Source organism: Dermochelys coriacea, chromosome 9 (genome assembly GCF_009764565.3).
Source record: "Dermochelys coriacea isolate rDerCor1 chromosome 9, rDerCor1.pri.v4, whole genome shotgun sequence".
Lineage (NCBI taxonomy): Eukaryota > Metazoa > Chordata > Testudines > Dermochelyidae > Dermochelys > Dermochelys coriacea.
In genome coordinates, this window is record NC_050076.1 from 17,307,718 (window position 1) to 17,322,501 (window position 14,784).

The 14,784-nt window shown below is 44.1% G+C and overlaps 1 protein-coding gene and 1 non-coding gene across 2 annotated transcripts; one reads left to right on the forward strand and one right to left on the reverse strand.

The window, feature by feature from the left end:
* Positions 1 to 2,087: 2,087 nt before the first annotated feature.
* TRNAV-AAC lies at positions 2,088 to 2,160 on the reverse strand. The gene has a single exon. It is a non-coding gene; the product is annotated as a tRNA-Val (tRNA).
* Positions 2,161 to 5,372: 3,212 nt separating this feature from the next.
* ACTRT3 (actin related protein T3) lies at positions 5,373 to 13,682 on the forward strand. Its single transcript, XM_038415650.2, has 2 exons — positions 5,373 to 5,575; positions 12,718 to 13,682. Exons 1-2 carry the CDS (start codon positions 5,373 to 5,375, stop codon positions 13,634 to 13,636), a joined length of 1,122 nt encoding a protein of 373 aa, XP_038271578.1. The 3' UTR covers positions 13,637 to 13,682.
* The last annotated feature ends 1,102 nt before the right edge of the window (positions 13,683 to 14,784 follow it).

The window sequence follows — 14,784 nt, forward strand, 5'->3', positions numbered from 1 at the left end:
GCACGACTATAGCTTTTTAAGTGTAGACAAGCCCTTTGTGTTCTTTTGATCTCTAAGCTCCCAACATGGAAAAACAACTGTATCATATCAAACTGGTGTCTGGAATTGCACCATTCTGTTGTGACTGCCCCCTCCCCTCCATGTTTGCTGGGAAATTATTTATCTGGATCCATTTTATTGCTTTCTGCTTGTTTTTCCCAGAGCCCCTTATTAAGTTAGAATAATACATTCAAACAGGAAATTTGAATAACCCAACATAATTCTACAGTAATTTTATCTTACTGTTCAGGTCACATAGAGTGTTTATAAAATTATTACATCTCAGTATCTTTAGCTTACTACATAGCATCTTCAAGGCTGTCACAGCAACTATAACTAAAGTGCATCTGTGGCTGACCCATAAATGGGAAAAAGCTTTCACAGATCCATTAAGGGAATCTTGATGGGTACAGTCTAGAGTTAATGCAGATAATTAAATATTTAATGCAGACAGTAGGATACGCTATTTTAAAGGTTCCGTTTTACTAGATGAACTAAATTAAAATCAGTTTTATTTGCTGTTAAAAATTTTGAGCTGCCTGGTGTGTCTTCTTTGGTTCCGTTGCTTTTGTTACAAATGTCCCCACATTTCACATATCAATATTATGAATGAAAGTGACAATATTACAATAGGTTTCAGAGTAGGGGCTGTGTTAGTCTGTATTCGCAAAAAGAAAAAGAGTACTTGTGGCACCTTAGAGACTAACAAATTTATCTGAGCATAAGCTTTCGTGAGCTACAGCTCACTTCATCGAATACATCCAATGAAGTGAGCTGTAGCTCATGAAAGCTTATGCTCAAATAAATTTGTTAGTCTTTAAGGTGCCACAAGTACTCCTTTTCTTTTTGCGAATATTACAGTAGTTACTTATCAGCACTAATATTGCCTGTCAAAGGTTCAGACGATGCATTTCAGGCTAATTGTCTGACAAAGATAGCAAGATATGTAAGCCCCCATCTACCCTTTAAATATATGCACACAATTACAACTTCTTGTTGAAAATCTAATGGCCAATTGTATTATCACAATATATATGTTTTAACAATTGTTTCCATTATTACCATTGCAAAGTAACCTATTTGCTACATTAGTTTTATTATTGCTTGCTCTATTATTATTTGTTGTTTACTGAGGACCATCAGTATGCTTTGCACCATTTCATTTACACATAGGAAAATATGGTCACTGCTCAAAAGAGCATACATGCTAAGGCCCCAATCCTGCAAGTGTTTATGCACATGAGCAATTTTATTTGAACTCAATGGGACTATTCAGAGAAATAAAGCTACATGTGTAAATGTTTGCATAGTCAGAGCATGCATTAGAAATGCAGTTAAAACAATGAATGTACCAGCTTTTTCTTTCTTTCTTTCTTTCTTGAACATGGAAAGGCTTTGCAGAAGAAGTGTTTCTTAAGGAATTATTTGAATAATTAATATCAGAATAATAAAACTAACACAATAATAATTAATACTCTATGCTCATTTTTATTTTGTTATCCATGGAGATCACAGGATAGTACAGAAGGAGTCAACTTTAATGTTAGACAAATTTCATTGTTAACAAAGAAAAGATTAGCAAAATAATAAGCTGCTTAATATTATTCACTATTTTCAGGGCTTTGATATTGCCCTTACGCTCTTACGAGACATGATATCATTACAAAATACACATAACTGAAACCTAAAACAGGGCTCAAAACTTTTCATCAACTTCAAATTGTGTATTTTTGCACTCATTTAAACTGCTGTTTAAAAAGAATCTAACAAAACCATTCATTTGAAACAGATTCCACTAGTGTACATTCAAGTATGAATTATTAAACAAAAACAAAACTGGACAGCTGGCTGGCTGGTCAATGCTATAAAGCACTTTACTTTTTCGAAGATGTCATCGTGGCAAAATAAAAGGATTCAAATGGTACCAGTCAAAGCGATTTTAAATTGCCCCTGATGGAAATGTGCATTTTTTTTTTCTAATGCAACAGTATCCAGTATAGTACAGTGTATTTAAAAGAAGTTTTAAAACACAAATCTACGGATAAAACTGTTTCCGCCCGGTTTCGAACCGGGGACCTTTCGCGTGTTAGGCGAACGTGATAACCACTACACTACGGAAACTTGCCCGGGGAAGAGTTTGGAAACTCTCTCTTTCATGAATGTGCCGGAGGACTCTGCGTGCTCTCGTAAGACTCGCAATGTGCAGGATCTCTAGTTACCACGTTAGCGCCTGAAAGCGGCGCATTTTCCGGAGAAGCAACCCCTGCCTAGATTCAGGTGGACGACACGTGCGTCTGACCAGGTCTCCAGGCCCTCAGTGGAGCTCTTAACACCAATATGGGGGAGACGGACGCAAACAGTGAAAACAGTCGTGGGGGGGGGGATCGCTCTCACCGGGCCAGCGCAACAGGGCTCCACGCGACTGCGCTTCCGGAGCATGCACGGCCCCCCGTGCCTATGCGCTGGCCCCTCTGCTCCAAGCCCTGCATTCCACCCACCCTAGCGCCCAGCAGGGGCAGCCCCCTCCCCGGAGGACTGCAACAGGTCACTGCGCGGCACCCGCCTCCGAGGATGCAATTCATCGATTCGCCGCTGAGTAGGCACCCATTCACGCCCCCACGCGACTTTCCCGAGCGTCCCGTGCACAGCCCCGCCCCGCCCCGCCCCGCCCCGGGGCAGGCGCCGCGCGCCCCCTCCCGCGTGAGGGCTGAGTACCGTATGTATCCCATACCCCCCTCCTCCGCGGCGTGCGCAGCACCGCCCCCCCCCCCCCACTACGCATGACCCTGGGGAGCGTGTATAATAACCCCGGGTTTCCACCCTCCTGGGGGCTGCGGTGTGCGCGCCTGCGCCCTGCCTCGCTCGGGGGGCTGTAGAGCACGCGGAGCTGCCCAGGGGCGACCACAACGTTCGCCTCCCCGCCGCGGGCCCTGTGGCTAAGCCGCAGTCTCCTTCCTTTGACGCCTACCCAGCTGCAAGCGTCAATCTACTCTCGCCGGGGCTTGGCGCAAAGACCAGGGGCAGGGCTCAAGAAGGACGCGATGTTCCTTTTTGGCATTTTCAAATGTTACCTGTTTGAAACAGATACACAGTGCCGGGGGGGAGGAGCTTTAATTTCCTGATCAACAGGGTGTTCCTAAGTAATTAAGCATGATACATATAAAGAAAAGGAGGACTTGTGGCACCTTAAAGACGAACACGTTTATTTGAGCATAAGCTTTCGTGAGCTACAGCTCACTTCATCGGATGCATTTGGTGGAAAAAGCAGAGGAGAGATTCATATACACACACACAGAGAACATGAAACAATGGGTTTATCATACACACTGTAAGGAGAGTGATCACTTAAGATGAGCCATCACCAGCAGCAGGGGGGGGAAGGAGGAAAACCTTTCATGGTGACAAGCAGGTAGGCTAATTCCAGCAGTTCCCTCAACCACTAGAGTGTATTAAAATTACTATCTGAATTCTAGGTTTCAGAGTAGCAGCCGTGTTAGTCTGTATTTGCAAAAAGAAAAGGAGGACTTGTGGCACCTTAGAGACGAACAAATTTATTAGAGCATAAGCTTTCGTGAGCTACAGCTCACTTCATCGGATGCAACGTCCGATGAAGTGAGCTGTAGCTTACGAAAGCTTATGCTCAAATAAATGTGTTCGTCTTTAAGGTCCTCCACAAGTCCTCCTTTTCTTTATCTGAATTCTAATAAACTATTATTCCTGTAGATTAAGTGACTCAATATTCGTTTAGTACTGTAGTATTAAAGGGAGCTCAGTTTTGGACTAAAATTTAAATGTTGTTAAAATAACTTTACAAAACCAAAAATCAGTCAAATATTTAAAATAAATAAATAAATACATTTGTTAGTCTCTAAGGTGCCACAAGGACTCCTCGTTATTTTTGCTGATACAGACTAACACAGCTATCACTCTGAAACCTGCCAAATATTTCTGTTAATTTAAAAAACAAGGACAGTAAAAGCAGGATTTTTTAAAATCAGAAAGCCAACGGTCCCCCAGTGATGTTTGTATCTAAACAATGCAGCATTGTGATAGTAAATAATGGAAGTTATGGCTCTGATCCTATAATTGGATGCCCGTGGCTGGACCCAGTAGCCACCTACACAGACCCAGTAACAAAATCCTGGCCTTAATTTGTAGGACCAAGAAAAAATGAACATTATAACAACACTGAAGAGGGTAAAATTTCTCATAAAAAGCTGAAAAGAGCTATAAGAAGAAAAATAAATGTTGTATTTATATTAGCAATAACATATACCTACAGTGTCTTTAATCCCAAAGAATAACAAATCCCTTTACAAATTTAACAAATTGACAGGCAAACTATATGTAGGAATCACTCCTCAGAAATGAAACCATCTTTGGAATGAAATTCATCCACTATTTAACAATACCACTCAGTTTAGAGAAAGTAAAGAAGACTGTGCCCACTTAAAACTATTTTGGGAACCTAGACTGCAAAATGCAATTGCCTGAGTTGGAATTTGTCTTGGTCACAATGGTTAACAGCTTGACTCTTACAAAAGTGTCTTGGACTCTTTAATGACCTCAAATTATCAAGACCTCATATCCCATATATCAAATTAAGCTGCTAGGACCTGCCTTAGGCAAAAGCAAAATAGGCATTTACTGAGACTTGTGTATTGGAAACCCAGAGAACTAATTCAGTACTCTGTGGATCTGCTTAGCCTCCCTTTCAAGCAACAGAATAAGGAGAGATTCTCTGCCATTGTCCAGAGCAAAGCTCGGGTCTGACCACATGATGATGGCAGGCTTGCCAGTCTCAAGGTGCTGCCTGCCCTAAATGCGTATTAGAAGATTTCGTTACTGATTCAGAGGGAAAAGTCCCACCACCAGAATCAACACCATCAATTCCCAGTGGCAACTTGCAGATCCTAGCAGAATATTCTAATTATTTTTAAAGTATATTAATCAAATTTAAAAAGAAAAACCCTATCCTAATCAAATATTTTATCCTAAAAAAAAGGGAGCCCCAGGAATGTTGTTATTGCTATTGTTTTCATGTGGAAGGCAATGAGGCACTCAGCTACTACAGTGACAGGTAGTAAGTTAAATCATGGGGGCTCCAAGCCAGCTCCTCCAACAATCAGGGAGTTTCCCGTGCAGATAGTGAACAGGCTGGACTTTTCTTAGCTTGATAAGGGCTGAGGGGGTGTCTTAGCAACCAGGGCACTACTCCTGTATGTGCCTCTGTCATAATAGGAGGGGATTATCACGTGAAGGGGAAGTTGCTGGCCCTCACCACTCCCCAGTGGCCTGAGTGGGAAGTGGCAGGTGGAAAGCCACCTCCTGGGATGGGGGATCTGTTACCGGCTGTGGTTATAGACAATGGCTCAGGCCTGATCAAGGCAGGCATAGCTGGGGACAAGGAACCACGTTTCACCTACAGCAACATAACAGGCCGGCCTAAAGCCAAGGCTGTGATGCTGGGGGCAGGCCAGAAGGACCTCTACATTGGGGATGAGGCACAAGCCAAGCGTGGGATCCTCTCCATCAGGTATCAGAGAATGGTGGGGGCTAGGCCTGGGGAAATGAGGAGAGCAGGGGAAGGAGTGGGTTCTCTCCACCTGGTCTAAAAAGGGGGACATGGAAAGATGGAAAGTGGGTAGGGAGCAGGCCAAGTGGGGGGGTCCTCTTCGTTGGGTACCAGGTAGGAAAGGAGATGACAGGGGCCCCTGCCAAGATGGAGAGGCTGGTTGGTCTAATGAAGAATGTGTCCATCAGGTACTGAGGAGGGAGGAGGAGCTATCCCTGCTCATCAGGTACCATTAGCCTTGTGGGAGGAAGGTTGTTCTGAAGCAGCAGTTAGGTGGATGCAGGGTGAGCTGGGACAGGAAGGCTGGCATCTGAACAAGGAAGGAGCATTGCCTCAGACAGCAGTCTCGTTTGGAGGCCTCTCCTCATGGAGAGAGTTTGGTACAGGAGGAAGAGTTTTCCTCTGTACCAGTCTCTTAAATGTTTGATCATGGAAGGGGCTGCAGAAGGAAACTGTCAAAGAACCTGCAGGCCCTTTTCCAAATGAAAGGCTGTTGCTATTGGCTTTTGCTCTGCACAGACTGATACAAGCATCCCAAAGGTAAACACGAGACAAGGCCAAACAAGGTCAAAAAGTGGGAGGGAGAGCAAAACAAGGAAGAAAGAGTAGAGACTAACAGAGGAGGCTGGAAGTGTGGAAAAGAAGGGAAGGGGGCCACAGAAACAAAGAAAGAGAGGGTAGAGACAGAAAAAGATGTATCCCAAATTCTGTGCAGTTTGACTGCTACAGCTTTATGAACTTTTGCAGCCAATGTGAAGGTTTCCAAAGGGCATGGGGAGGTGTGCAAAACAATTTCATCTGCCATATAGCTACATTAGAGCATTTGGGCATGAGACATTACAAACACCTATTGTCCTTGAAACTCACCTCATGTCCACACACAAAAGCAGTTGCAGAAGTGCACTGCTGCAGTTGTCCTTCCCGAGCACCATTGTATCCTGCATCACCCTGCCCCACTGCAGTGCTAATGTAGACAGAAAATGCTGTAATTGCAGCTGCACCTTTTCATAGGCTTAGACTGCAGCTACACACAACAATATGCTACTGCTCTTGTAATCTCTTTAGCAGTTGCAATGTACAGTGTCTCTTGTATTTCAAACTGCATTCCTGTGATAAATTACTGAAGCTTCTATTATTTTTACACATTAGAGTTTTCTGTTTAATAAGGAGTGATGCATGCAGTTTTTGGGGTTTTCTTGTTTAAAAAAAATAGAGAAGCTTCCATAAAGCATGTGCTACTTTGTATATTGAAATACACTGATTTATACAGTTCCAGTTTTCTTTTAAATGGTATAGTACTTCTCCAGTTATGGATAACTCCTACAAAACACTGCTTTAGGGACCTGTGATGGAAACATTGCACCCATTTTACAGTAGAAGTACAATGATTGGAAGGAGTGGTGTGACATGCTGAACAGTTTTATATTAGCCAAGATGGCTAGTTTGTGAACATACTGCACCATTACAATTTACAGCAGTTCCACAGGAACCACTGTAAAATATAATGGTGCTTTTCTCTGATGCAGATAAAGCTACTGATTGACAATGCGCCTACAAATAGGTGGGAAGGTTGTGTAGGGAGTAGTAGTAGAGAGATTTCAGAGTAGCAGCCGTGTTAGTCTGTATTCGCAAAAAGAAAAGGAGTACTTGTGGCACCTTAGAGACTAACACATTTATTTGAGCATAAGCTTTCGTGAGCTACAGCTCACTTCATCGGATGCATTTGGTGGAAAAAACAGAGGGAAGATTGATATACACACACAGAGAACATGAAACAATGGGTTTCTCATACACAATGTAAGGAGAAAGAAAAGGAGTACTTGTGGCACCTTAGAGACTAACAAATTTATTAGAGCATAAGCTTTTGTGAGCTACAGCTCACTTCATCGGAACCCTTATGTAAGGAGAGTGATCACTTAAGATAAGCCATCACCAGCAGCAGGGGGGGAAAGGAGGAAAACCTTTCATGGTGACAAGCAAGGTAGGCTATTTCCAGCAGTTAACAAGAATATCTGAGGAACAATGGGGGGTAGGGTGGGGTGGGGGGAGAAATAACATGGGGAAATAGTTTTACTTTGTGTAATGACTCATCCATTCCCAGTCTCTATTCAAGCCTAAATTAATTGTATCCAGTTTGCAAATTAATTCCAATTCAGCAGTCTCTCGTTGGAGTCTGTTTTTGAAGCTTTTTTGCTGAAGGATAGCCACTCTTAGGTCTGTAATCGAGTGACCAGAGAGATTGAAGTGTTCTCCAACTGGTTTTTAAATGTTATAATTCTTGACGTCTGATTTGTGTCCATTCATTCTTTTATGTAGAGACTGTCCAGTTTGACCAATGTACATGGCAGAGGGGCATTGCTGGCACAGGATGGCATATATCACATTGGTAGATGCGCAGGTGAACGAGCCTCTGATAGTGTGGCTGATGTGATTAGGCCCTATGATGGTGTCCCCTGAATAGATATGTGGACAGAGTTGGCAACGGGCTTTGTTGCAAGGATAGGTTCCTGGGTCGGTGGTTTTGTTGTGTGGTGTGTGGTTGCTGGTGAGTATTTGCCTCAGATTGGGGGGCTGTCTGTAAGGAAGGACTGGCCTGTCTCCCAAGATCTGTGAGAGTGATGGGTCGTCCTTCAGGATAGGTTGTAGATCCTTGATGATGCGTTGGAGAGGTTTTAGTTGGGGGCTAAAGGTGATGGCTAGTGGCGTTCTGTTATTTTCTTTGTTGGGCCTGTCCTGTAGTAGGTGACTTCTGGGTACTCTTCTGGCTCTGTCAATCTGTTTCTTCACTTCAGCAGGTGGGTATTGTAGTTGTAGGAATGCATGATAGAGATCTTGTAGGTGTTTGTCTCGGTCTGAGGGGTTGGAGCAAATGCGGTTATATCGTAGAGCTTGGCTGTAGACAATGGATCCTGTGGTATGATCTGGATGAAAGCTAGAGGCATGTAGGTAGGAATAGCGGTCAATAGGTTTCCGATATAGGGTGGTGTTTATGTGACCATTGCTTATTAGCACCGTAGTGTCCAGGAAGTGGATCTCTTGTGTGGACAGGTCCAGGCTGAGGTTGATGGTGGGATGGAAATTGTTGAAATCATGGTGGAATTCCTCAAGGGCTTCTTTTTCATGGGTCCAGATGATGAAGATGTCATCAATGTAGCGCAAGTAGAGTAGGGGCATTAGGAGACGAGAGCTGAGAAAGCGTTTTTCTAAGTCAGCCATAAAAATGTTGGCATACTGTGGGGCCATGCGGGTACCCATCGCAGTGCCGCTGACTTGAAGGTATACATTGTCCCCAAATGTGAAATAGTTATGGGTGAGGACAAAGTCACAAAGTTCAGCCACCAGGTTAGCCGTGACATTATCGGGGATACTGTTCCTGACGGCTTGTAGCCCATCTTTGTGTGGAATGTTGGTGTAGAGGGCTTCTACATCCATAGTGGCTAGGATGGTGTTTTTAGGAAGATCACCGATGGATTGTAGTTTCCTCAGGAAGTCAGTGGTGTCTCGAAGATAGCTGGGAGTGCTGGTAACGTAGGGCCTGAGGAGGGAGTCTACATAGCCAGACAATCCTGCTGTCGGGGTGCCAATGCCTGAGATGATGGGGCGTCCAGGATTTCCAGGTTTATGGATCTTGGGTAGCAGATAGAATACCCCAGGTCGGGGTTCTAGGGGTGTGTCTGTGCGGATTTGTTCTTGTGCTTTTTCAGGGAGTTTCTTGAGCAAATGCTGTAGTTTCTTTTGGTAACTCTCAGTGGGATCAGAGGGTAATGGCTTGTAGAAAGTGGTGTTGGAGAGCTGCCTAGTAGCCTCTTGTTCATACTCCGACCTATTCATGATGACGACAGCACCTCCTTTGTCAGCCTTTTTGATTATGATGTCAGAGTTGTTTCTGAGGCTGTGGATGGCCATTGTGTTCTGCATGGCTGAGGTTATGGGGCAAGCGATGCTGCTTTTCCACAATTTCAGCTCGTGCACGTTGGCGGAAGCACTGTATGTAGAAGTCCAGGCTGCTGTTTTGACCTTCAGGACGACTCCACCCAGAATCCTTCTTTTTGTAGTGTTGGTAGGAAGGTCTCTGTGGGTTAATATGTTGGTCAGAGGTGTTTTGGAAATATTCCTTGAGTCGGAGATGTCGAAAATAGGATTCTAGGTCACCACAGAACTGTATCATGTTCGTGGGGGTGGAGGGGCAAAAGGAGAGGCCCCGAGATAGGACAGATTCTTCTGCTGGGCTAAGAGTATAGTTGGATAGATTAACAATATTGCTGGGTGGGTTACAACTCTGTCCACATATCTATTCAGGGGACACCATCATAGGACCTAATCACATCAGCCACACTATCAGAGGCTCGTTCACCTGCGCATCTACCAATGTGATATATGCCATCCTGTGCCAGCAATGCCCCTCTGCCATGTACATTGGTCAAACTGGACAGTCTCTACATAAAAGAATGAATGGACACAAATCAGACGTCAAGAATTATAACATTCAAAAACCAGTTGGAGAACACTTCAATCTCTCTGGTCACTCGATTACAGACCTAAGAGTGGCTATCCTTCAGCAAAAAAGCTTCAAAAACAGACTCCAACGAGAGACTGCTGAATTGGAATTAATTTGCAAACTGGATACAATTAATTTAGGCTTGAATAGAGACTGGGAATGGATGAGTCATTACACAAAGTAAAACTATTTCCCCATGTTATTTCTCCCCCCCACCCCACCTCACCCCCCACTGTTCCTCAGATATTCTTGTTAACTGCTGGAAATAGCCTACCTTGCTTGTCACCATGAAAGGTTTTCCTCCTCCTCCCCCCCCCCCCCCGCTGCTGGTGATGGCTTATCTTAAATGATCACTCTCCTTACATTGTGTATGATAAACCCATTGTTTCATGTTCTCTGTGTGTGTTATCAATCTTCCCTCTGTTTTTTCCACCAAATGCATCCGATGAAGTGAGCTGTAGCTCACGAAAGCTTATGCTCTAATAAATTTGTTAGTCTCTAAGATGCCACAAGTACTCCTTTTCTTTTTGTAGTAGAGAGAGGAATTAGAGGAGGGAATAGGAAAAGGAAAAAAAGAATTCAAGGGATCTGGTGGAGAAAAGAAAGCACTAAAAGAAGAAAAAGAAAAATTGGAGAGAATGAAAAGAAGAAGAGACTGGAAAATTGGACACAACAAAGAGTAAAAAAGGAGACAGAAAAAGGAAAAACAAATACATGGATCTCTCAGGTCTTGTCTAGACTAACTTACCAATTAGTTCAAATTAGCAAATGTGACTGTAAAGTGCTAAACTAGATACTCCACAGACATTTTTTTCTGGATACAACACACACAACCACACACACACCTGAGTCTACACTTCAGGGTTATGCTGCTATAGTCTCAGTAATGTAGACACGGTCTGTTTGTACTCTCACACAACCACATGCAATAGACACAATACCCAGTTGAACCCTTCGCCTACATGGTGCTAGTTTCTGGACAGACTCTATTAGGCTTTGGTTTAGGTGTGGCCTCTTAAATGACTCTTATCACTATCTTAAGTGAAGGGAGTGTTCACACTTATCAATCTCAATGAGTTTTTAACTCAACCCATAACAAGGCTTCACCCAGAGCATAACATTATTATGAGGCAAATTTCTGCATAGACCAGCCCTTCTTATGTCTCCAGCCAGCCAGCCGGAAACAACTTTAGAGAGCTACAAACTGCTTCCTTTCAGTGTTAACACCAAGCACTGCGTAGGGCCAGATTCTCCATGCTCTGCAACTTATGCCAGTTCAAAAGGAGTGCATAATAGGTGTAAAATTCTATTAAATCATAATAGTAGCATTTTGTACCAACTTTCTGTTCACTAAGCTCTGGTGTAAATGACCACACAAGATGTAGACCAACAGAGAATCTGGTCTTCAGTTTCTGCCTATCATGGCTAATGTTCCACTGGCATTAGCAATGTTGGGAGAACTACCATAGATCACTGCCACTAGCGGTGTTTTAAACACCTAATTATCTAGCCCTGTCCAGATCAGAATTAATCAACTTGGTGCTTAAAACAATGGCAGCACCCACTGTATGTTAAGGCTCCCAATATTGATGGTGAATTTTTGCAAGATTTCTCTAGTGAAGACAAGGCTAATGTCTGGGACTTCCAAGAAACTTTAATCATCTTTCTCTACCCTTTATACGAGGGGTGGCCAACCTGTGGCTCCGGAGCCACATGCGGCTCTTCAGAAGTTAATATGCGTCTCCTTGTATAGGCATCGACTCCGGGGCTGGACCTATAGGCGCCAACTTTCCAGTGAGCCAGGGGGTGCTCACTGCTCAACCCCTGGCTCTGCTACAGGCCCTGCCCCCTCCCCTGAGCCTGCCATGCCCTCACTCCTCCCCTCTCCCCCCCAGAGCCTCCTGCATGCCATGAAACAGCTGATCCGGAGGTGAAGGGAGGGAAGAGGAGGCACTGATTGGCAGGGCTGCTGGTGGGTGAGAGATGCTGGGAGCGGGTATGGGGAGCTGCTGATGTATTAATGTGGCTCTTTGGCAATGTACACTGGTAAATTCTGGGCCCTTTTCAGCCTCAGATTGACCACCCCTGCTTTACACTCTCTATACTTGTTGAGTGCTATCAGAATGTAAGGTAAATCTTCTAGCTACTAATCTACTGGATGAATTTTTGAGGTCTGGCATAAGAAATACTCCCACAATAAAGTTTAATAAACATACATTACCAATAGTGAAATTAATAAATTGTAAATGATTCATATTGAACTTTGCAGTAATATTTTAAAAATCATGTTTACATACTTTTTAAAATGTAGGTCCTAATCCTGAAACATGCTATAGCCCTTCTTAAATGTGCTGAGAGTTAAGGATGTTCAGCAGCTCTAGGAGGCAATCACCAACTTTCTTGAGCACAGGCCATTATTCATTTTATTTTTCAAGGAAACACTTGTGACTTAAGAGTTTTATATACAATACACTTCATGAAATGCTATACTTGGGAAGCACCAGACAAGGTGAACCTGGTAAATGGTGAATGCCGGGGTTGTGGACATGGTGACTATGGTAGGAAAATGCTGCTTTTGTCTTTTGTCTGTTTGAACCCCATGTAGGTACCCAGTGGAGCATGGGATTGTCACATCTTGGGCGGACATGGAGTCTGTGTGGAAGAATGTCTATGACCGTGACCTGAAGATGAAGGCAAGTGAGCGGCCAGCACTGTTCACCGAGGCACCGCTCAACCCACTGGTCAATCGAGAACATATGACAAAAATTCTCTTTGAGCGCTTTGAGGTACCAGCCCTTTATGTGGCCATCCAGGCCGTACTGGCACTCTATGCATCAGGCCTTACCACAGGCTGTGTGATGGACTCTGGTGATGGCGTTACCCACACTGTACCTATCTTTGAGGGCTACTGCTTGTCCCATGCCGTTCTGCGGCTTGACCTGGCTGGCCGTGACCTTACAAACTACCTGATGAGAATCCTTAAAGAGAGTGGTGTCTCCCTGGTCAGTACAGCTGAAAGGGAGATTGTACGAGACATGAAGGAGAACTTGTGTTATGTGTGTCTGTATCCAGAGGAGGAGATGGCTAAGAATCCAAGTGAAGTAGAGAAATCTTACAGGCTGCCTGATGGACAGGTTATTAAAGTCCAAAATCAAAGATTCCGCTGCCCTGAGACCCTTTTCTGCCCATCTAATATTGGCATGGAGGCCCCAGGGATTGACAAGCTCTGCTTCAACACCATCATGAAGTGTGACATTGACCTGAGGACCAACTTTTACTCCAACATAATCCTGTCTGGTGGTTCCAGCCTCTTCCCTGGCCTGGCTGAGCGCGTAACCAAAGAGTTAATCCGCATGGTTCCCAGTGACACTGAGGTGAAGGTCACAGCTCCCCCTGACAGGAAGCTCTCTGTTTGGATGGGGGGCTCCATTCTCTCCTCCCTCTCTGCCTTCCAGCGAATGTGGATTACCATGGCAGAGTACAGGGAAATTGGACCTAACATAGTGCATAGAAAATGCTTCTGAAATCCAGTTGTTTTTAAAAGGATCTAACTGAAAGTGTTGTGGGAAAGAAAAGAACCTCAAATTATAGTAACCTCAAAACTCTAGGAGGCCTATGCCTGTAGTATTTGTTTGGTGAAAGACTAATAAAAATCATGACTCTGGGTGTGCTTGTTCTAGAATATATCTTTATGAATATGTATAAAATGTTTTGGATTTCTAGTGAGAGAGTTCTTTACACAAGGACAAAACAGTGCAGAAACAAGTGAAGTAGATGAAAGTGACAATTTTACAACACGGCTTTTGAAATCTTATCCCATTATTACTGAATGTATGTATAAGTGTAATATCCCCACACTTTCTAACAGACATTTCCATTACTAAGATGTAATATTGAGCAGGAAATAACTGAGGGACACAGGCCATTGCAATGTTATTATGCACATATTTGGTAGATTATTTTTCTAGTGAGACCTAGTTGGAAGAGAGACATTCACAGAAGAGAAACTCTTTTCTGTTGAGTTATGACCACAAAATAAAGAGATCCACTTTGTTTTCTTTTGGTTGGAACTAAGGTCAGCCAAAGGGCCTGCCTCATTAGGGAAAATTCTCCCTAGAATAGGGTAGAAGAGAGAACTCTGGCCATGTGGATTCGATGCCTATGTTGAAGAGACAATAGCATCTCTGGCAGTAGGGATGTCGGGCCATTGGAGTGGGGGGGTTTTGTGGGGGTAATTGGGGGGAGCACAGAACGGGTTTCCCGGCCATGTGACTTCTGTGCCTATGGAGCAGGTGAGGTAAGAACTCTGCAAGCTGGTCACGTTATCCAGTCTTATTGGGATCCGGGAAGTGGGCGGGCGAAGCCCGTCCACTGCTAAAGGGTCCCCCCCAGCCTAAAAGGGGGATCCACAGGACCTAGATACCCAAATAATTCCGGGGGACAACTAATAAAAGAACAGGGACAGGAGTGCGGTCAAAGGGTCAAAAGAAGGGAACCGGACGGGGACACCGAGCAGAGAACCCCGGACAGAGCCCACTGCTCCTTCACGTTATCCAGTAGTGCTGCTAGAACTGGGGTAGGCGAGAGAAAGAAAAGAGCCTCTCAAGCCACGTGGTTTGCTTGTGGGCGGAGTCAGGCATTTCCAATCTCCCGCGAGTGATACCATTTCCCC

Excerpts from the sequence above, each read along its gene's own strand:
- ACTRT3 (XM_038415650.2), top strand. The coding sequence starts at position 5,373 with ATGGGGGATCTGTTACCGGCTGTGGTTATAGACAATGGCTCAGGCCTG. Across the intron at positions 5,576-12,717 it reads CGTGGGATCCTCTCCATCAG|GTACCCAGTGGAGCATGGGA; the intron begins GTATCAGAGAAT and ends AACCCCATGTAG.